This window comes from Lutra lutra, chromosome 4 (assembly GCF_902655055.1).
Source record: "Lutra lutra chromosome 4, mLutLut1.2, whole genome shotgun sequence".
NCBI classification, from domain to species: domain Eukaryota; kingdom Metazoa; phylum Chordata; class Mammalia; order Carnivora; family Mustelidae; genus Lutra; species Lutra lutra.
This window is the reverse complement of record NC_062281.1, coordinates 98937993-98961067: the sequence shown is the minus strand read 5'-3', so window position 1 is coordinate 98961067 and position 23075 is coordinate 98937993. Positions and strand designations below refer to the sequence as shown.

The window sequence follows — 23075 nt, the reverse complement described above, 5'->3', positions numbered from 1 at the left end:
GAGGAAATAACTAGAAAAGGAAAAGCTGGATCACATCACCCAAGTTAGGAAGAGAAAGAGCTTTGAGTACCTGGGGATCCATAGTACCTAAAACACCGAGGCATGATATTAAAAGCACTGCAAATTTCCATCGGTCTCACTGAAATCTACAATCCATTACTCCCAAATATTTGTTAATGTCATTCTGAGAATCATGTCTTAAATGCAGTCCCTTCTGTGTTTGTACTCTCGTCCCTGTGAACACATTCTCTGTTGTCTCTGGGCCATGCAGGAGGCTGCTTTGTTGTGCCGGCATGACAGATCAGAGGACAGAACTACTCTAGAAAGCCTAGCCATTCTTTAAACATCAGATTCTTACATATTCCTCACCATATGCAGGAGAGTAAACAGCTGAAGAGGTTTGCTTTTTTTTTTCTTTCACTGAGAGAGATGTGTTTGGTGCTTTTTTAGAACCGTGTATCTTTAACTGTTCACATAATAAAGAGGGAGGGGCAGGAAATAGATCAGAAGAATTAAAGTATTGTGGAGCAGAATATTTCCCAAGGAACCGATCAGCAGTTACTAAACCAAAAAACAGCTGGGAATTTTGTTTAATGTTAAAATCAGGTACAAAAACTGCGCGCCAAATGAACACATGCAGTTCATTCAGATGGGATTAAGGGAAGGAATACTATTTAAGTGATCTGATTTTTTTTTTCATTTCTGCAGAGTTATCCTGAAGACATTCTAAATTATAGAAGAACAAAGTAACAAAGAATTTAAAAATATTTTCATGCACTTTCTTAAGTGTCTCTCCTTAAAAAAATATGTAGTTTACAAATAATCCCAATTTCTTCATTTTGGTTCTAATAGCTCTGTCTGAGATGGTTTAGATTTACCGCCTTTTCTCCCTGGAGAGAAAAATCTTTATTTAATGTAATTGCTGATAATTTCTATTCCCAAGCAAGAGTCAAATTTCTTTCTTCTTCCCCCAAATGGAAATTTTTGCCCCAAATTAAAGGCATATACTTTGTGATTACTGAAAATCTGTAAACTCAGGCACAAAACTGTTCACTCCAGCAACTAAATGAGTGAGTGAAAATAACAGCACTGGGGCGCCTGGGTGGCTCAGTTGGTTAAGCGTCTGCCTTTGGTTCAGGTTATGGTCCCAGGGTCTTGGGATGGAGCACCATGCCCTGCTCCCTGCTCTGCGGGGAGTCCGCTTCTCTCTCTCCCTCTGCCCCTTTCCAGCTTGTGCACTCTCTCTCTCTCTCTCAAATAAATAAATAAAATCTTTAAAAAAAAAAGAAAAAAAAGAAAGAAAAGAACAACACTGAAGCCAGCTTAACAGAATGTCCTCTTACATGAGATTCTAGTGCTTCCTTGAAACAAGCAGCTGATTTTAATGAGAACTAAGGTAACTGAAGTGAAACCTTCCATCTAAAATCAATTTTCCAAATCCATAAAAAAGCCCTGGCAAAAGGCACTCATGCATTTTTCTTGCATGAGCAAAAACCTAAACTTTAAGGCTGCTTTCCAAATCTTCTCATTCCAGTAGATCAGTCCTTTTTATTTTTATTTTTTTAAGATTTTATTTATTTATTTAACACAGAGAGAGCGATCACAAGTAGGCAGAGAGGCAGGCAGAGAGAGAGGGGGAAGCAGGCTCCTTGCTGAGCAGAGAACCCGATGTAGGGCTCCATCCCAGGACTCTGAGATCATGACCTGAGCTGAAGGCAGAGGCTTAACCCACTGAGCCACCCAGGTGCCCCTCCAGTAGATCAGTTCTAATCTATTATTCATTTAAGTCTAAAGTGTATTTATTCTCATTTATGGAAACGAAGTAAGGGTCAAAGAATGAAAGTACTAGAGTCCTTACCCTTGGAATATTTTTCCTCTTCCTGTTTGCAACTTCTCCAGCTCGGAAAAGCTTCCATTCAGTTAAAGTGACAGGCAAAGTGGTATCCTTTGTGAGCTTTGACCGTAAATAAGCTTGGGAGCTCTTCAGTTCCATAGTCTTCCGGTTGAGGAACTGAGGTTTGGGAGGAAGCTAAAATAGGAGAAGATGTACTGGTAAGGGTAAGATCGTGTAGGGAATGACAATGTATCAAGGTCAAGTTATCTCAGAAAAACACATCTCTCGTCTTTAAAGTCACCTCAGTTGAGTATACCAGAATTTCTTTTTCCCCATTTGTAAAGTCATTTCTCAGGTTTCTAATCCAATGTTCTACAACGATGTCATCACATTTCCAGAAAACACCAACTCAGAGTCCTCATTAACTCAAGGCAGTCTTTGCCTGCGGGGGTGACAAATGCTTTCAGGGACAAGTCATGTAATTTAGGGCACAGAGTGTTGTGGGACTAATAGGGAGCTGTGGTAACTACAGTGAAACGAAAAGCTAGTAGCTTGTCTAAAGGTGTGCATAATCTCATATTTTTGAAGTGCTAGTAAGTGAACAGAAACCCCAAAATGAAAGAAAACAAAAAGTTGTGTGCTGCCCCCCACAACCCCACAAAGAACACAAAAACCACCACTACCAACAAGACCCGTATTTCAGTGCCTCTTCATCTTGGCCTTAGTTAAACCACTTTAACCTTTTTGGGGGATCACAAACAAGAATCTTGTGTTTTCTTAGGTTAATTACATATAATGTTTTCTCATACTGATCCTTTGGTTTTACCTTTGGTGTTCTGAAAGCACTTTTTGGGGGCGGTAGCTTCCAAGCCGAAGGGGATCTCCACATGGGCAAAGGGTGCACTGGAATGTCTTCATAGGGATTTTCTTTGGCGGGATCTTGAAAAATAATGGGAAAACAAAGTTTAGAGAAACACAGTTAAATGGAAACAAAGGGACTACAGCTAGGAGGAGAAATAAAGAACTATGTTCAGCTCCCTGGTCTATATTGCTGGCCCTTGAAGCTTGAAAACCACTCAGGCATCCCACCAAGCTAAAAGAATTCTCAAAATACTATATACTATAAACATCTACTTCTGAACTCAGCAGTCCACTAAAGTGGCTACAAAAACCATTCAAGAATAAAAGAATTTATATGACAAAAGTTTCCATATTTAAAAGCAACAGTGGGGGGCGCCTGGGTGGCTCAGTGGGTTAAGCCGCTGCCTTCAGCTCAGGTCATGATCTCGGAGTCCTGGGATCGAGCCCCGCATCGGGCTCTCTGCTCGGCAGGGAGCCTGCTTCCTCCTCTCTCTCTGCCTGCCTCTCTGCCTGCTTGTGACCTCTCTGTCAAATAAATAAATAAAATCTTTAAAAAAAAAAAAAAAATAAAAGCAACAGTGGGGCGCCTGGGTGGCTCAGTTGTTAAGCTTGTCTGCCTTTGGCTCAGGTCACGATCCCAGAGTCATGGGATCGAGCCCTGCATCAGGTTCTCTGCTCCATGGCGGGAAGTCTGCTTCTCCCTCGCCCACTCTCTCTGCTTGTGTTCCCTCTCTCCCTGTGTCTCTCTCTGTCAAATAAATACATAAAATCTTTAAAAAAAATAAAAGAAACAGCTACAGCAACATATGCTTGATTATAAAAGAAAATACCATCCTACAGTTAAGGGCCCCACCAAACACATACTCATTAAATTTAACTGCAAAGTTTGTGAACACGTACATATGATATCCTCATAAATATTGTCCTCCGACTGTGTGTAATAAAGTGCTGAGCCGGAATTTCTTCCAAGTTCTTCATGAATCTTCTGTGAGCTCCGATTTCGAAAGTGCTGAATATCCTCAAATTCAAAGGATTTCCTTAAGAAAGGAGATATGTTTTAAAGTTATATTGTTTTAAAACTCTAGTGTTCTTGGGGCGCCTGGGTGGCTCAGTGGGTTAAGCCTCTGCCTTCGGCTCAGGTCATGATCCCAGGGTCCTGGGATCGAGCCCTGCACTGGGCTCTCTGCTCAGCAGGGAGCCTGCTTCCTTCTCTCTCTCTGCCTGCCTCTCTGCCTACTTTCGATCTCTGTCTGTCAAATACATAAATTTAAAAAAATCTTTAAAAAATAAATAAATGAAACGCTAGTGTTCTTTAAATTGGTATGCTAGAAATCAGTAAGTAAAGGACTTGCATGCAAAATTACAAAGGTATTTTATCATGTACCTAAGAATAATAAACTAGGCTGATACCTTACATACGCCATGAGAAAACTGGAGGCCTTTGGTCAACTACATTCATGTTCTTTATAGCATAACTATAAAATTCACTCTGATGAAAAGTGAAGCCAAGACCACCATGTCCTAAATGAAGCAGAAGAACGTACTTACTTCCCTACACATTCTTACATGATCCAAAATGCAAGTTTTCCCGATGTTCTTATGTCCACAAATTGTCTTAGGTATTATTTCCTTTTATAGGTACTTTTCCCTTGGGTTAATCAACATCTGTAAAATCAAACTAGGCCTGTAACCCATGCAGGGAAATGAAAATGGCTTTGAAAAGAGAAAAGCAGCTCAGCAGCTCTGTAAGGACAATATTTAGAAATCATTACGGAGCAAATAAAAACACACCTTTTAGATCTCCCTCTGATTTTTCTGCTATATTTCTCTGGTTCAGGTTCCTGACAAGAGGCCAAAGAAGACTCCGTGCAGGAATTATTTTCACAGTATTTTCTGTCACAGTTTCTTTCCTTAGATGGCATAACACCGGATTCAGATAAATATCTGAATGTCCTGCGAGGTTTGGGCAAAGGATTTATAGAAGGTCCACATTCTTGTCCCTCGGGTTCAGAGTAAATATTTTCTAAGCTCTTGGTTATCCCATATGAACTATCCAGAATTCTGAAATTTTCTTTTTCTGAAGAGTCACAGTGTTCTAAAGCCAAATTTAAGACTTTATCTGGGGGGAGTGCTTCTATTTTCTTCCACAGTATCTGGGAAGTATAGAAGTTTCCTGGAGGTAAGGAAGTCTCTGGATCCAGAACAACCCCTTTCCAGCTTTCGATCTGTTTGACCCTAGAACATACCCAGTTGGATTCCGATTCATTTCTAAAGAGGTGTGGGTCATCACATCCGCATTGCCCACCTTCGTCCTCAGTTTGATCGTGGCTGTTAGCATCTTCATTAACGTCTAGACCAACACTTCGAGAGTTGGTTATATCCAACTTTTTGCTCTTTCCCTCAGCAACAGGACTTTTCTTAAGAAGAATCTCTTGATGGCAGTTAGTATATCTCACTCCAAAGTCCTTCGGATGCCACTTCTCTGGATTAGATATACCATTAGCTCTTCCTTCCCACTGAGAAATTTTTTGTTTGATGTTTTTGCAGTGGCTTCTTGACAGTGTCTGAACAGCAGAACGAGAAAAACTGGCATCCATGTTCCCAGTTGGGTGCATGACAAAGTACGGATTTTACTGAGGCTCCATTATAAGTAACTGTGAAATACCGTACTCTTTATCCTGTCACTTAGTATCCAAACAATTCCAGCATTTTCCTTTCATCTTTAACCTGGAAATCTCTTTTTAAAAAGAAAAATCTTGATTACTGATCCTGTGGAAAACGGCTGCAACTTTATGTTGAATATTCCTATTAAAAAGAGACAATCATATGTTAACACAGTTTTATAATTTCCTAATTTAAAGTCCACTAAAACACTGCCTATCTCTCCCTAAACAATTCATTTACACTGCATATGTAAAAATATACTTGTCATCCACTAAATCATTCAACTCCATAAAGGCATTCCTAAGATGGTACTAGAACACAGAGAAAATAACTACCTTGTGATATTTCTCAAATTGTCAGCTTTAATGTTCTGCCCTATTTAATTTCCTAAAGTTACACAGGAGGTTTTATAAGAGATTACATATAGTAGTATACAATATTATTTTGTAAAATCAATTCCTTATGAAAACTTCTCTTAACAAAACAAGAACCATCAGAGTATTATAAAAAGCATACATACATAGAAATACCTCCCAAATAACTAATAAGCTTATGCATACACCCAGAGAAAGATCCAGTTAGTCTGGAAACACATCAATACCTAATTTCCTCCTCCTCTTCTATGTTGGGAGATAATACTAGCCCTTATTGCAACATACCCTTATTTCAACTTTCCCATTCAGCAGCACAGGACTCCATAGGCACAGTGCTAACGACAAGCCAATGTGCCATTAACTATCAGTCGCTTTGCTTTAAAATATCATAACTTATTTTGTCACCCACTGAACTTCTGCACATGGCTGCCACCACACCCTTCACCCAAATCGGCAAAAATACTCACAGGCACTGTCACAGTCCTTCCTTTCACAGACAGGCTTCACTCATTTAGGCCCATAAATGTTTCCTCAAATGTAAAACTTGGCATAGAACTTTTCTTATCAACTGAGTAAAGACCCGATCTCAAGTTCTACTGTGTACTGGTTATAAATAGCAACTGATTCAAAACTTCCTGAGGCAGGGGTCATCCTTCCTTGAGCTTTGTCTGTGGGGCCTTGATTAACAGGCAGGAAAATATCTTGGCCCAGTCTGTCAGGGCAACTGACCAAAACTGATACAAAATTCACACGCAAAATTTATTCTAGGCGGGACAATTGCTAATCAGGGCTTCCATCAACTTTCCTTTCAACCATTCCTACAAGTTTGTAGGAAAATCAGCTTGGCCTGCAAATAGACTCTGATGAGGATTGAATGAAAAAAAAAAAAAAACATTCTAAATAACCTTAAAATATTAAACTAATGTGGGTAGAAAAAAACAAACCCTAAGCCCCGAAATACCAAAGCTGTTGTTGCAGAACTCTTTCTTTTTTTGGCTGCTGCCACCACCACCACAGTCCCCAGCCCTTGCTGTGCGTGACCTGCCCACACCATCTGGGGCCCAGGCCCAGAACTGTCCATAAAGACTAACGCGTGCAATGTGAAGGCCCAATCAGCCACTGCTCACTATTAAACTGAAAATCATTTTGTTGCTTCTGATGTTTATAGAGTAGTCCTAAGGATTTTAGGGTATGCTTGAGACTCACGTTTTCCTCACAACAGACAAGGTCTATTGTGAAAATCTGCATATAACTTTTGACTTCTCCAAAATTTAATTACCAACAGCCTACAGATGGCAGGAAGAAGCCTTACCCATAACATTAACAATTGATTAACACATATTTTGTATGTTATATGTATTATATGCTGTATTCTTTTTTTTTTTTTAAAGTCAAGAACTTATTTTATTTTAAAATAAACATTGAAGATATGCCCCCTTCCCCACCACCCTACAAAAAACTTTTTGAATGTGGAATGTTCAACAGCCTATCCATTTTAGTAGGTTACAAAACCAGCAAAAACTCCAGTTGTCTAATAATGAATGTTTGAGAATAGTTTTGTGTCTTGTTTTTTGTTTTTCTTTAGTAGCTGAGCACCTACTGGAAAAATTCCTTAGCTAAAGGCTAATAAAACAAAATTCCATTTCTGCACAGAAAATACCATTCACTTAGTATTAGTAGCCTTTGCTGAATAGATGGGATTAATTCTCCACGAAGTCAAGGTGGGATATGACAAGCAGCATTAAGTTCATAGGCACACAGAACTAGTGCTCAAACTGCTAGCACAAATTCCAACAGTACATAAATTACTAAACTGTCATCTCCATCAAACTTGTGACTCTCCCTATGCATCTAAGTGAAGGAATCACCACTCTGAATATAAATGCCTCCATGAGAAAAAGGTAATTCAATCAGGGTTAGACAAAAGATAAATGCAACTGCAGAAATAGCTGCTGGAGATAACCATAAAATTTGAAACACTAACAGTGCATGGGGTGAACCACAGAAGCTGCTAGCTGTTGAACACCAGTGTTTCAAGATACAACTTTTATAAACATGTTTTATTTGTTTTGCTTATACCATCAGAACTGAAACTACTGTCTGTCATTTCCCTAAAATAGGGAAATCAATCTAAAACACATACTGGTGCTTTGCAAAAGATAGCAATTTAAAAGGGTGGTAGCAGCAGGCATTTGATAGTTTTCTTTTGAAAACCTTCAGGCTGCATGCTGTATTCTTTTTTAAATATACTGTATTCTTATAAAAAACAGAGAAAATATTAAGGAAAATCTTAAGGAAGAGAAAATATATTTACAGCGCTGTCCTGTACTTATCGCAAAATATCTACCTAGAAGTGAACCTGCACAATTCAAACCTGTGTCATTCACGGGTCAACTGTATTTTTCTCTCTCCTAGGAGCCTAGTAGAGGTTTTCAGCAGTCTCTGTCAATGCTTTCTTTACCTTTCCTTTGTTAATATGTGAATATATATAATGTATGAATGACTGGAAGGTACGAATGGATCAAACTGGGAAGAAAGATGAAAGTTGCTAGGGCTAAAGAAATTTTTTTTTTTTAGGGCCAAAGAAAATTTTTTTTTAAAGATTTTTATTTATTTATTTGACAGAGAGATACAGAGAGAGCACTAGTAGAGCAGCAGGCAGAGGGAGAGGGAGAAGCAGACCCTGAGCAGGGAACTCGATGCAGGGTTTCATCCCAGGACGCTGGGATCATGACCTGAGCTGAAGGCAGTGGCTTAACTGACTGAGCCACCCAGAGACCCCAGGAACAAAGAAATTTTTAACTTGAAGATCACGAGCAACAAACGCTAGATTTATGGACTTCACACACAATTATGAATGATGTGTATTGATGGTGTTTCAGTGGCAAGCAGGTAGCAGAGGAACCTAAGACACTCCTAACATACGCGGCATTATAAACAAATGCTACTTGCTCCTAAACATACGTATTAATACACTGCAACTTTCAAAATATGGACAAATGATTTCAAAAACAAAAAAGTTTTAATGCATTCTAACTAGACAGATATCTACCTAGACAGTACAGAGAATTTACCTTTATATCTGACTTCACAGTTCCACTTTTTGACAGATTAAACTCTTTATAATGTGGCTTGTCTATTCTCATATATAAGTTCTCTGATTCTGTCCCCTCCAAAAAATAAGAATCACTCACCAAACCGAGAGGCATCTCATGTCTGACTTCAACCTAATTGAATTCTGAGCCATCTTCCTCCCCAGCACCTCCTCTACAGGGCTCTCCTGCTCCATGCGATCCTTCATATCACACCCCTCACATCCCCAGTTTCTTGCGTTGATCTCCACTACCAGAAACATTCTAAGACCCAAGTGCCGGCCCAGTTTTCAAGTCCTAGATCTCTCCACAGCTTCATCTTTTGGAAAACTCCCTCAAGCCAACTCACACATTTATCCCTAGAGATTACTTCCTCAAGTTCGCTGCAATGGTTCTAACAAAAACAGAGACTGAGAAAATATGACAACTTCAACAATTTTTAGGATTTTTTTCTTAATACCACGAAATGAGTCAGACTTCCCTCCCAGTAAAGATGACTAAGGCAGCAGGCAGGACTCACAACTTAAAGAGGAGGGAGAGCACTCAATCACCATAATGGATATCTCAACAGAAGAAACAGCGACAGAACAAAAGATGTACAAATATGAAAAATCAAGCATGGTTTTAGAAGCATAATAAAATACCATGTTTGGAATAAAGGGTACTAATCAAACTTTTTTCCCCCTATTCTTTGCTCCCAAAGAGGTGATCCTTCATCAGCCCCCCTCCTTTTTTTTAAAAAGATTTTATCCATTTATTTGACAGACAGAGATCACAAGTAGGCAGAGAGGCAAGCAGGAGGGCGGGAAGCAGGCTCCCTGCTGAGGAGAAAGCCCGATGTGGGGCTCGAGCCCAGGAACCTGGGATCATGACCTGAGCTGAAGGCAGAGGCTTTAACCCACTGAGCCACCCAGGAGCTCCTAGGTCCCCTTGTTTTTATTTATTTATTTATTTTGAGGATTTACTTTCTTTCTTTCTTTTTTTCTTTTTTTAAGCAGAGAGAGAGAGAGAGGAGGAAGCAGGCTCCCTGCCTAGCAGAGAGCCCGATGCGGGACTCAATCCCAGGACCCTGAGATCATGACCTGAGCTGAAGGCAGAGGCTTAACCCACTGAGCCACCCAGGCAGCCCCTTGAGGATTTATTTTCATCCAAGAAGCCCATCAGCTGTACTTTATCAGCTTAAAATGTAATGTATAATATAACTTATCATATACAGAATTCTGTGTTCTTAACATATTAAAAAGAAACCAATTTGAGTCCATTCAGGTAAGTGAAACTCTCTGGAAAAGAGAATACTGATGCTCTGTTTTACTAACTCAAGCCTTACATGGGAAAGCTTCTCAATCCAAATCCTTTAAAACATTTTATTTGATCAAACATAAATATCTGGCGCACCTGGGTGGCTCAGTGGGTTAAAGCCTCTGCCTTCGGCTCCTGTCATGATCCCAGGGTCCTGGGATCGAGCCCCGTATTGGGCTCTTCGCTCAGCGGGGAGCCTGCTTCCTCCTCTCTCTGCCTGCCTCTCTGCCTACTTGTGATCTCTGTCTGTCAAATAAATAAATAAAATCTTTAAAAAAAAAACAAAAAAAAAACCATAAAAATCTGACAAAATAGGAAGAATCTGGAACATTCTGAAAGTTGATTTAAAAACTGATGTAAGGGGCGCCTGAGTGGCTCAGTGGGTTAAGCCTCTGCTTTCAGCTCAGGTCATGATCTCAGGGTCCTGGGATCGAGCCCCGCATGGGGCTCTCTGCTCAGTAGGGAGCCTACTTCCCTTCCTCTCTCTCTGCCTGCCTCTCTGTGTACTTGTAATCTCTGTCAAATCAATAAATAAAATCTAAAAAAAAAAAAACAAAAAAGAAAAATGATGAAAGGGACAAGAAAGACTCTTACCACCGGCCACAACAGAGTCATTGAACTAGACTTGCTTTCCCAGCATAACTACAAAACCAGACTTATAGATTAAATAAAATAAATGCTTTTGATATTGGATAACAGACAACACAGGACTGTAACCTCTAAATGAGGAAAAATGAATGAGGCAGGCACTATGTTGGCTCAGTTTTCACCTTGGAGGCTCTTTCCAGAAAACAGCACAGAACATGATACACTTGCTAGTTACAGATAAATGGATCAGAGTTTGGAGGGGCTAGGAAAGATGGCATTTTCAGGGCCCTGTATCAGATAGGAGGGAGCAACACAGAAAAAGCTCCAGAAATCTATGTAGGATCCCTGGAATCTTGGTTTAAATACTAAGCTGCTAAGGCACAGGGTAACACTGCTGGAAACAAATTACTGGGGAAAGAACAACTACAGGGGACCTGGAAGCTGATTAATACCCAGAGTTCACAAAGGGCTGGGAAATGTCCAACTTCCAATGATCTATAGAGGAGCAGACTTGTTGAACACCCAGGCAATTCAGTAAAGACGTTTGGAGGGCATGGCTTGTCAGTAGAGCTAAATTAGCCCTACAATAAAGACTACTTTAGAACTACCCTAACAAAGCTTTTAAAAAGTCTTAAAAGCAGGTGACTCAGTCAGTTAGGCATCCACCTTTAGCTCAGGTCATGATCCCAGGGTCCTGGGATCAAATCCTACAGTGGGCTCCCTGCTCAGCAGAGACCCTGCTTTTCCCTCTCCCCTCTGCCTGCTGCTATGCCTACTTGTGCTCTCTATCTCTGTGTCAAATAAATAAATAATCTTAAAAAAACCCCCACAAATTCAAAGATTAAGTTATCAGAATTTCAAGATGTCTACAACAGAGCATAAAGCCCCACAAGGGCCTTTTTGAGTGCAGGACCCTATACAGCTACACTGATTGTCTGCCCATGAAGCCGGCCCTGTCTACACTATATTGTGGAATTTATAGCAATGTGGGAATAAAATGTAAGAAGAGTGCAAAGGAGGGAAAGGAAAATGGAAAGAAATATATAAATTTCTTACTTTATACATGAAGTAGTACATTTTTTTAAAGATTTTATTTTTAAGTAATCTCTATATCCAACATGAGACTCAAACTCACAAACTCAAGATCAAGAGTTGCATGCTCCTCTGGCTGAGGCAGCCAGGAGCCCCATGTAGTACATTATCTGAAGGGGAAAGATGTGAACTCTAAAGCAATCACTTTAGAATCTAATTCTAAAAAAATTCTCAGTGCAGAAAAAGACAGTGTTGGCAGAGAGGAGGAAGAACCACAAGAACCACCACCACCACCACCACCACCACCACCACAAAAACAAAAACAAAAACAAAAACAAAACAAAAACAAAAACCCAAACAGAAACAGAAAATGAATAGCAAGACTGTACACTTAAATCTAACCATACTAATAATTATGTTAACTGTAAATGAGCTAAATTCTAAATAAAAGGCAAAGATGATCATACTTGATTAAAAAACAAAAAACAAGACCTAACTCTGCACTTCTTTAAGAACTGCATTTTGAATTTCAAGACACTTCTATTACAATAAAGAGGTTAGGCCAAGAAATACTAGCAGAGTAAAGAGATAAAGACATTTCAAGCAAAAATGGAGACAATTCGTCAAGAAGATTGAATAACCCCCCCCCCTTTTTTTAGATTTTATTTGTTTATTTGACAGAGAGAAACAGCAAGAGAGGGAACACAAGCATGGGGAGTGGCAGAGGAAAAAGCAGGCTTTCTGACTAGCAAGGAGCCCAATGCGGGCTCAATCCCAGGACTCTGGGATCATGACCTGAGCTGAAGACAAACACTTAATGACTGAGCCACCCAAGTGCCCCCAAGATTGAGTAATCCTAAATGTTTATGTATGTCATAACACAGTTTCAAAATGTAAGAAGCAAAAAATGTAGAACCAAAAGGACAAATGGACAAATCTGTAATTTTACTGAGGATTTCATTACTCTTCATGAGTAATAGCCCCATTGACAGAAAATCAGGAAATAGATAAAAGACTTGAATACCACCATTAATCAACTTGACCTAAGTGACATTTTAGAACACTACACCCAACAATAATAGAATATATATTCAAGCATACATGGAATATTTACCAGTAAACCATATGTTGGACAATAAAATAAAACTTAATGAATTTTAAATGACTGAAGTCATCCTGAGAATGATTCTCTAACACACAATGGAACTTAATTAAAAATAAATAATCAAAAGATATCTGGAAAATGCCAAGATATTTGGAAATGCTTATGTTATAAAAAGAAAAAAGTTTGGAAACACTGTATCTTGCTGTTTTAAGTTAAAACACATTTTATTCCATTAAGTTTCAAGTCATCACTTTATTTTTTTAAAGTTTTTAAAAAATTTTTATTCATTTGACAGACAGAGATCACAAGTACACAGAGAAGCAGGCAGAGAGAGAGAGAGAGAAAGAGGAGGAAGCAGGCTCCCTGCTGAGCAGAGGCCCTAAACGGGCCTCACTTCATAATCCCGGAACCCTTGGATTATGACCTGAGCCGAAGGCAGAGGCTTTAACCCACTGAGCCACCCAGGCGCCCCTCAAGTCATCACTTTAAATTATTCTCCAGATTAAATGCTCTACATTAACATCTGTCTAAATTATCCTACTGCCCATCCTGCACAAAATGTACCATCCTTTTCAATATTACATGCTTCTAAATCCTATAGTGAAATTTGAATGTCATTATTCCACTTAATATCTGAAAAAAAATCCCAATGATTTAAGGTTGTTTTTTAAGAAGGAATAAAAAGTAAATTAAACTCAAAGCAAGTAGAAGAAAATAGTAAGATGTAAATATTCGTGAAATAACAACCACCGAACAACAGAGAAATCAATGAAATATAAAAAGTTATTTGAGATGTCAATAAATTGATAAACATCTAAGTGGGCTGAACAAAGAAAAAAAAGAAGAAAAAGCACAAATTAGCAGTATGAGGAACGAAAAAGGGGTCATTACCTACCGATCTTTCATAAAAGGATATAAAGGATGATTATGAATAAATTTGTTGTCGTAAATTCAACAACTTAAATGATATGGACAAATTCCTTGAAAGATATAAATTGCCAAAACAGACACAAGAAGATACAGGAATTCTGAGTGTCTCTATTTTTTTTTAATTAAAATTTTAATTGAAAGCCTTACATTAAAAAAACTCCAGGTCCACACAGCTTCACTTGTTAATTTTATTAATCATTCACTTGTTAATTTTATTAAACATTCAAAGACATAATACTAATCTTATACAAACTCTTCCAGAGAACAGAAGAGGAAATATTCTTTTTTTTTTTTTTGAATTAACATATAATGTATTATTTGTTTCAGGGGTACAGGTCTGTCATTCATCAGTATTACACAATTCACAGCAGTCACCATAGCACATACCCTCCCCAATGTCCATCCCCCAGCCACCCCATCCCTCCCACCCCTCCACCCCTCCAGCAACCCTCAGTTTGTTTCCTGAGGTTAAGAATCTCTTATGATTTGTCTCCCTCTCTGGTTTCATCTTATTTCATTTTTCTCTCCCTTCCCATATGATCCTCTGTCCTGTTTCTCAAATTTGTCATATCAGTGAAATCATATGATGATTGTCTTTCTCTGACTTATTTTGCTTAGCATAATACCCTCTAGTTCCCATGTTGTTGCAAATGGCAAGATTTCAGGTTTTTGATGGCTGCATAATATTCCATTATATATATACATACAATATATATGTATATATGCCACATCTTCTTTATCCGTTCGTCTGTCAATAGACATCTGGGCTCTTTCCATAGTTTGTCTATTGTGGACATTGCTGCTATAAACATTGGGGTGCAGGTGCCCCTTTGGATCACTACATTTGTATCTTTGGGGTAAATACCCAGTAATGTAATTGCTGAGTCATAGGATAGCTCTATTTTCAACTTTTTGAGGAAACTCCATACTGTTTTCCAGAGTGGCTGCACCAGCTTGCATTCCCACCAACAGTATAGGAGGGTTCCCCTTTCTCCACATCCTTGCCAACACCTGTTGTTTCCTGACTGGTTAATTGTAGCCATGATCAGAGGGGTTTTTAAGAAATATGTTATTGGAGGGGCATCTGGGTGGCTCCGTGGGTTAAGGCCCTGCCTTCAGCTCAGGTCATGATCCCCGGGGTCCTGGGATCAAGCCCCACATTGGGCTCTGTGCTTGGCGGGGAGCCTGCTTCCTCCTCTCTCTCTCTCTGTGATCTCTGTCTGGAGAACTTCATGGAGTAGAGTTACCACACCAGGCCTGAACCACTTACTTCCAGAACTTTCAGTGAGAGAGAAGTAAACTTTATCCTTTCCTCTTTCCCTTGTCTTTGGGTCTGCTTCTGGGAGAGCCCAAATCAAGACATCTGCTCATCTTTGAATTCTCAGCCCACATCCAACGCTCTATCACACTGACATGGCACCCCTAACATTTTCTGGCACGTGTCACTGTCCAAGCAAGTTTCCCCAGCTAGAGAGAAGAGGAAATATTCTTAACTCATTTTGTAAGACCAACATTACCCTGTTGGAAAACCAAAGACACTACAAGGGAAGAAAAATATAGAACAGAACTCATGAACTCATGTGAAAGTCCTTTCAAAACATCAGCAAATAAAAGTCATAAATAAACATAAAAAATACTGAGTCATGACTAAGTAGAGTTATAAGAGAATGCAAAGTTGCTTTAAAATTAAAAATCTTTATATTTATGAGATAAAGAAAAAAGTCCCCTCGTAATTATCTTAGTAGATGCAAAAAAGCATTTGAAAAAATTTCACACTTATTCATAATTGGGGGAAAAAACCTTCTAGCAAATCAGAAATTGAATTTCCACAATCTGATAAATGGCAACTATGAAAAAACCAAGGTAATATCATATTAAGTGGTAAAAGATTTGACACTTTTCCCTTAAGATTGGGAAAAAGGCAAGGATATCTTCTTTCACTGCTTTTATTCAACACTCTTATTTCATTTAGATAGGGAAAGTGCCCTTTCGCCTCTGACACACTGAGGAACAAGGTCGTGAAAAAGAGGAGGACTTGGTGTGGTGCTGCCATTTCCAACATCTTGGGTCCCTACACCTTTTGCAGAACTCCCAACAGAGCTACACTGGGACAGACCATCTAGTGGTTCACAACCTATGTGGTCTGTAGGAGCCACTATGAAAAGGGCTTAGGGAAGAATTTGTCATTTTCAATGGAAAACAAGTGGCAGTTACTGATTATGATAACTGTGTACTTTGGATTTGGATTTGCAGCACCTTTTTTTTTTTAATAGTAAGACACCAGCTGCTTAAGAAATAAGGATGTTTTAATTAATCCATTAAACAGATGTTAAAAGGAACATTTAAGAGGTTCAATCTCTTTGAAAAAATGAATCAAACTCTTGAATTCAGCATAATATGTTTGTAAATAAACTTACGGCATAAAAAAAGGAAAAGAAAGAAAAAGGAAAAGAAATAAAACATGACTGTATATGTAGAAAGTCCTAAGAAAGCTACAATAACAAGCTACTAAAATTCATCAGGGAATTTAGCAAGGTCTCAGGATACATGATCAATATGTAATAGAGAAACTATACTTATACATAGAGGGAATAAATTATTGGAAAGCGAAATGTAAAATAACATTAAAAAGTTGCATAAAAATCATGAAATGCTTAGGGGTACAAAACTTGTACACTGAAAATACGAGATATTGCTAAGAAAAAAAATTAAAGAACTACTAAATAAACAGAGATCCATTACATTAAGGAACTAGAAGATTAAATTTTGTTAAGACATCAAATTCTCTCAAAATTGAGCTGTAGATTCAACACAGTCCTAATCAAAATCGCAGTAGGCTTTGTTGCAGAAATTGACAAGCTGATTCTTAAATTTATCTGGAAATGCAAAGGACCTCAAATAGCCTACAACTTTTTCAAAAATAAGAAAGTTGAAGAACATATACTATTGATTTCGACACTGAAAAGCTACAGTAATCAAGACAATGTGTATTAGTGAAAACAGAAGCAAATGGATCAATAGAACAGTACAGAGTCTAGAAAGAGACCCACACTTAATATAGTCAATAGACTTCCACAAAGCTGGGGGAAAAAATCTTTCTAATAGATTGCTTTGGAACAAATGGATATTTACAGGGAAAAAAAATTAACCTTCACCATTACACAGCATTTACAAAAGTTAACTTGAAATATATCATAAGCCTAAACCCAACAGATAAAACTATAAACCTCCTAGAAGAAAGAAGAGACAAAAAAAAATCTTTAGAGAAGGAAAAGATTTTTTTCTTTTCTTTTCTTTTTTTAAGATTTTATTTATTTATTTGACAGAGAGAAAATCACAAGTAGGCAAAGAGGCAAGTAGCAGGAGAGGGAGAAGCAGGCACCCCGCTGAGCAAGATGCCTGATGTGAGGCTCCATCCCAGGACGCTGAGATCATGACCTGAGCTGAAGGCAGAGGCTTAACACACTGAGCCACCCAGGCGCCCCAATGAAAAGATTTCTTAGGACACAAAAAGCACAAACCCACAGAAGGAAGAAATTAAGATCTTGCACTCTTCTAAGTATGTTTTAAAAATGAAACAGCAAGCCACAAACAGGCAGAGAACATTCAAACTACATATATCTGACAAGCATTTAAATCCAGAACATATAAATAACTATTACAAATGAATACGGCAAACAATATAATTAAAATATGCATCAGATGGATCTTTTTACAAAAGATTTTATGAGTAGCCAGTTAGTAAAATAAAGTACCTGAAAAGTGGTACACTATCATTAGTCATTAAAGACATGTAAATTAAAACCCAAGATACCACTACATACCCACTAAAATGGTTAAAATGTGAAAGGATACTAAGTATGGGAGTACCTGGAACTATCAAACACTGTTCCGTTGTAATATACAAACACTGGAAAACAGCTTGGCAGTTTCCTATAAAATTAAACATATGATTGGCCATATGAAGGAGCAATTTCACTTGTAGGTATTTCATGTGAAAGAAAAATGTTATGTTCACACACATACTTCTACATAAATATATTCACAGCATCTTTATTCAGAACAGCCCAAATTAGAAACAACCTAAAGGCCATCGACAAGCGAATACATAAACAAAGTGTAATATATTCATGCAACAGGATATTCCTCAACTATGAAAAGGAACAAAACCCACAATACGCACAACACAGACATCTCCCAAAAACATCCAGAAACAAAAAAATACATAAAGTATGATTCATTTATATGAAATTAAAGAACAGCCAAAATTAATCTATAATGAAAGAAAGCAGATCTGTAACTGTCTAGGGCCAGGAGGGTGAGAACTAACCTCAAAAGAGTATGAGGGAACTTTTGGGGGTGATGAAAATATATCTTGATTGGGATGGCAGTTACAAGGGTGTATACATTTGTCAAAACTAACTGACCATACACTTAAAATGGGTGGATTTTATTGAACAAAGTTATATCCTGGGGCACCAGGCCAGCTCAGTTGGTAGAACATCCAACTCTAGATCTTGGGGTCATGAGTCCAAGCCCCATTCTTTCTCTTCTCCTTTTAAGATTCTAACTACACATATGTTAGATGATTTAATATTATTCCACAGGTTACTTGTGCTCTGTTCATTTATTTTCTTTCACCTTTTTTTTCTTTCTCTGCTTCAGTTTAGATAAATTCTACTGACCTGTTTTCAAGTTCACTAAACATTCTACAATGTTTAGTCCAAATTTGATTTTAAGTCCAATCTGATTTTAAGTCCATCTAATAGTTCTTATTTCAGATATTGTATTTTTCAGCTTCAAATTTTCTATCCAGTTCTTCTAACATTTCCATTCCTCTTCTGAAATACTCCATATTTTCACCCATTTTATTTTTTTCCTGTATATTATTTAATATATTTATAATAATCTTAAAGCCCTTGTTGGCTATGCCAACAACTGTGTCACCTTTAGGTTTCCTTTTATTGACTCTTTTTTCTCTTCATTATGGCTCACGTTTTCTTTTCTTCTAGTGTCTTGTAATTTTAATTTATGTATGTACGTACGTATGTATGTATGTATGTATGTATGTATGTATGTATGTATTAAGTAATCTCTACCCCCACTGTGGGGTCAAACTCACAATCCCAAAATCAAGAATCACATGCTCTTCCCACTGAGCCAGCCAATCACCCCTACTACTTTGTAATTTTTAATCATATTCGTGACACTGCCTATAAAAGAACAGTAGAAGAAAAGATACACTAGATACACTTTGTGTTTGTTTTTCTTTATGTATTTCTGAGATTATAAACATTCCTCTCTCTGGTAATTAGATTGAGAGGCTGATCATTCAGATTCCTCATAGAGTCAAGTTGAGCTGAAGCTGTGTAGCAGGTCTTACTACATGGAATTCACCTGGTTTTAGCCCAACCTCTAACCTCCTGAGCGACTGCTACCTTTTAAATACTGTTAGTATTTGAGATGGACTAAGGATGGGTATGGTTTCAATTATTTTTGGTTCAATTCTGGATTCAACCCTGGCAGGATATCACTGCACAAATATGTGTGACTATAAAACTTCTTTGTGCCTCTCATACCCCCTGCATGAGAGTAAAAACTGAAACAGCAGATAATTATTGGGCCAAGTGGTTTGTTTTTGCATTTGGGATTCTTCCAGATTCCAATCCACTCTCCAATTCCAATTTTAGTATGTGTGCTGCTGAAGCAAGCACCACATTCCAATTCCAACAGTCCATACTATGAACTAAGACTTGGCAGATTTTTCTCTTTCCTCTGGGAAGCCTCACCAGCTATGCCAGGGCTACTTGTATCCAGACTATATGCTTATCCTCAGGTATGGAAGTTGTTATGGCTCTTTGCTCACTTATAAAGGAATTCACTTTGGAATTCAGTTCACCAAAATTTCCTTGCACCCACTACTATTCACTAGCCCCAGAGAAATGCATGATTTTTATTTTGTCCAGGATTTTCTTGTTACTATGGGAACAAATGTTTTTCAAGTCCTATATCCTAACTGGAAGAGGAAGAGTCTTAAAATGTTTTTAAGACTTAAATGACTTTAAGACTTAAAATGAAATAGAACAGCGAACAATAATATAAATCAGAATACCCTGCATGAAGGTAAGGGTAAGTATTGCTTCAGAATGTTTATTTCAGGGGTGTGTGTGTGTGTGTGTGTGTAATGGGTTGTACATGTATTTATTATGGTGCAGTGTGGTCAGAAAACTTGGAAAGTCTGTCTAGAGCCATGGGAATCCACTTCAATGCAAGGCAAGGAGTTCAGAGGAAGGATATCAGGACATGAATCTTTAAAGATAATTGTCTACTGCTAGCTGAATTTCAAGCACTGAAACAGTTCAGAAACATACAGGCTTTTGCCATATCAACACAGAACAAAGTAGGTCCTTGGAAAAATACACGAAGCATAAAGTATCACAATAGGCAACTGTGAGAGAAGAATAAAATACATCCAGATATTTTAATAACAAACAGTCTTTGGTTTTTATTAAAGCCAGTTCAATGTGCTGCTTACTGACTGTTATTGTTAGATTAAGAATGCAAAGAAATATTCAGGAGACACAATGTGCTCCGTTTATATTTGGCTTCTTTAATAAAAATATTTTAAAATTTCTTTTTTTGGAAGGGAAAGAGATAAGAAGATTCTCTGAATGTAAGAAAGTTATTCCTAAGTAAACAGAATAAATCATCTTTAACTCAGCATCAATGAAACAAGCCATAGAAAAGGCATGTTTAGGAGTTGCTCAGTTGGTTAAGTGTCTGCCTTTGGTAAAGGTCATGATCCCGGGGTCGTGGGATCGAGCCTCACGTTGGGCTCCCTGCTCAGTGGGGAGCTTGTTTCTCCCTCTCCCCCCCCCCCCACTCATGCTCACTCTCGCTCTGTCTCAAATAAACACAATCTTTAAAAAATAAAGGCATGGGGTGCCTGGGTGGCTCAGTGGGTTAAAGCCTCTGCCTTCGGCTCAGGTCATGATCTCAGGGTCCTGGGATCGAGCCTCGCGAGGACTCTCTGCTCAGCAGGGAGCCTGCTTCCCCCTGTCTCTCTGCCTACTTGTGATTTCTCTCTCTGTGTCAAATAAATTTTAAAAAATCTAAAAAAAAAAAAAAAATAAAAAATTTTTAAAAAAGCATGTTATAAAACATAGGTACAGACCACAGTATTTATAAAGGAGGCATTATGGTACAGGATACAAACAGAGTGTAGGCTTTGGGGCCGGACACCTGGATTCAGATCTTCTCCAACTTACTTGGTAGTGGGCCTTGTACTCTTAACCAATCCAAGCCTTACTCCATAACAAGGTGATAACACACATCAGTAGAGTTATTAGAAGGATCAAATGAAATAATATATAAAGTCTCTTGTATAACGTAAGTGACCAAGAATAGTTATGACATTACTGCCACAACTTATTTAAATATTATATGTATATTTTACATATACATATAATATGTATATGTATATGTAATATCCCTATTACAACAACCTCAACTTATGTACTTACCATTCTTCTTCTAGAACTACCATAATATAGCCTTCTCTATGACCTACCTGCCTCTAATATCAACTCCCTTCCAATACTGTTGCCAAAATGATATTTCTAAAAGTTAGATACGATCAAATCACAAGCCAGTTAAAACTTTTGGTGGGTTCTGGTGCTCCATAATCTACCAAAGTGGTTATCAAAACGTATTCCAAAGGAACAATGTACTTCCAAGAACTGAACTGAGATAGGACATAAATTGAACAATAACCCCACACACGAGTTTGCAGAAATAAGTTATATTAGTAGGTATTATTTACTCAATATTGGGTTTTCTCCTCCACAAACCTATCTTTCAACATTTGACCCCTGCTACTGTTTGTGGTGTTTGCTAGTCAATGCCAACAAAATGGCAAAACAAACACATGGTCAACAAAAATTAATGAAAAAAATTGGGATAAGCCAGTCATGAAATTTTAAAGCTTTTTAAAAATGTCATAGATACATATATGTGCGCTCTTATAGTGCATACATAAAATATGGTCATAAATTTGCTACTCGAATAGTTTTTGGTTTAAGTGATAAAAGTAAACACGTAAATATTTCATGGTATCCAGAGACAAGATAAAGTCCATACTCCTCTATATGATATAGATGATCTTTCACGCTCTCATTCCAGCTTGATTCCTGCCATTTGCCTTGCTTACATGCTACATTCCAAGAACATCAAATAATTTACATCCGCCAGTGGTTTAGAGCTAGAGTTCAAATATCAACAGTCTTGGTTCTTGGCTGTGTAACCTCAAATTATGTAATCCTTCTAAGCCTGCTTCCTTATCTATAGAATGATCATATTATTACAGATAATACTTATTGAGTGTTACTATAAATCTATAAATCAGGCATAATTTTACTCACTTTACCAATATTAACTCATCTCATGCTTGTAATAATCCATGAGATATAAATACTGTCATTATCCTTATTTTGCAGAAGAGAAAACAGAGCACAAAGAGGTTAAGTATAACTGATACTGGTCTTGGTACTCTCTGCCACAAAAGACACGGGTATTCAGTCTATAAGGCTGTTGTAAGGATTAAATATGAAATGATGTAAAAAAAAAACTATTTAAGACAATTCCTGGCATATAGTAACTGCTCAGTAAATGAAAGCTATCGGGTTGCCTGGGTGGCTCTGTCAGTTAAGCGTCTAGCTCTTGATCTCAGCTCAGGTCTTGATCTCAGGGTCGTGAGTTCAAGCCCTGCTGCCTTGGGCTTCACGCTGGGTGTGGAGCCTACTTAACACAAACATGATAGCTACTAATTACTTCCTGAACACACAATATACTTTCAAGACCCTTTCAAAGTTTTACTGTGAAACCTTCCTTAGACCTTGACCTGGAGTTAATACTCCCGAGTGCTCCCATTACACCCCTTAGTATTCTGTAATCCTCTTCCAAAGTTAAATTCCTCTAAGAACAAAAAACTTCTGTATACATTTTCCATGACCTCAATAATCTTAATGTTCTGGAGTCATTCTTGCTGGGGATACTTAGAAAAAGAAGACACTTAAGGGTGAAAATGGAGAGGCAACACTGATAGCCAGGGAAGAATACATGTCTCTGTAATGCTGTCTTGAAAGCCCTAAAGTGAACCTAAATGTCAGAAGGCGACACCCCCACTTGCTATAGCAGAGGATGCTAAGACATGTGTTATAGAAATACCAGATGCAGGGGCGCCTGGGTGGCTCAGTTGTTAAGTGTCTGCCTTCGGCTTGGGGTTAAGCATCTGCCTT

General features: G+C 38.1%; 1 protein-coding gene and 1 pseudogene across 6 annotated transcripts in view; one reads left to right on the top strand and one right to left on the bottom strand.

The window, feature by feature from the left end:
- Positions 1-23075, bottom strand: part of DENND2C (DENN domain containing 2C) — an 85919-nt gene that overhangs the window by 35452 nt on the left and 27392 nt on the right. For 3 of the 6 annotated variants that reach the window (XM_047726287.1, XM_047726288.1, XM_047726286.1), the window contains 4 exons: positions 4487-5500; positions 3596-3732; positions 2661-2773; positions 1859-2029 (listed from right to left, as the gene is read on the bottom strand). In XM_047726287.1, coding sequence (XP_047582243.1) covers positions 1859-2029; positions 2661-2773; positions 3596-3732; positions 4487-5310 — 1245 coding nt within the window. In that variant the 5' untranslated portion in view covers positions 5311-5500. Of the gene's footprint in view, positions 1-1858; positions 2030-2660; positions 2774-3595; positions 3733-4486; positions 5501-17649; positions 17671-23075 lie in introns of those variants that run through there. The other 3 variants (XM_047726291.1, XM_047726290.1, XM_047726289.1) reach the window with 2 other exon arrangements.
- On the top strand, positions 15629-16078 carry LOC125097339 (cytochrome c oxidase subunit 7C, mitochondrial-like; annotated as a pseudogene).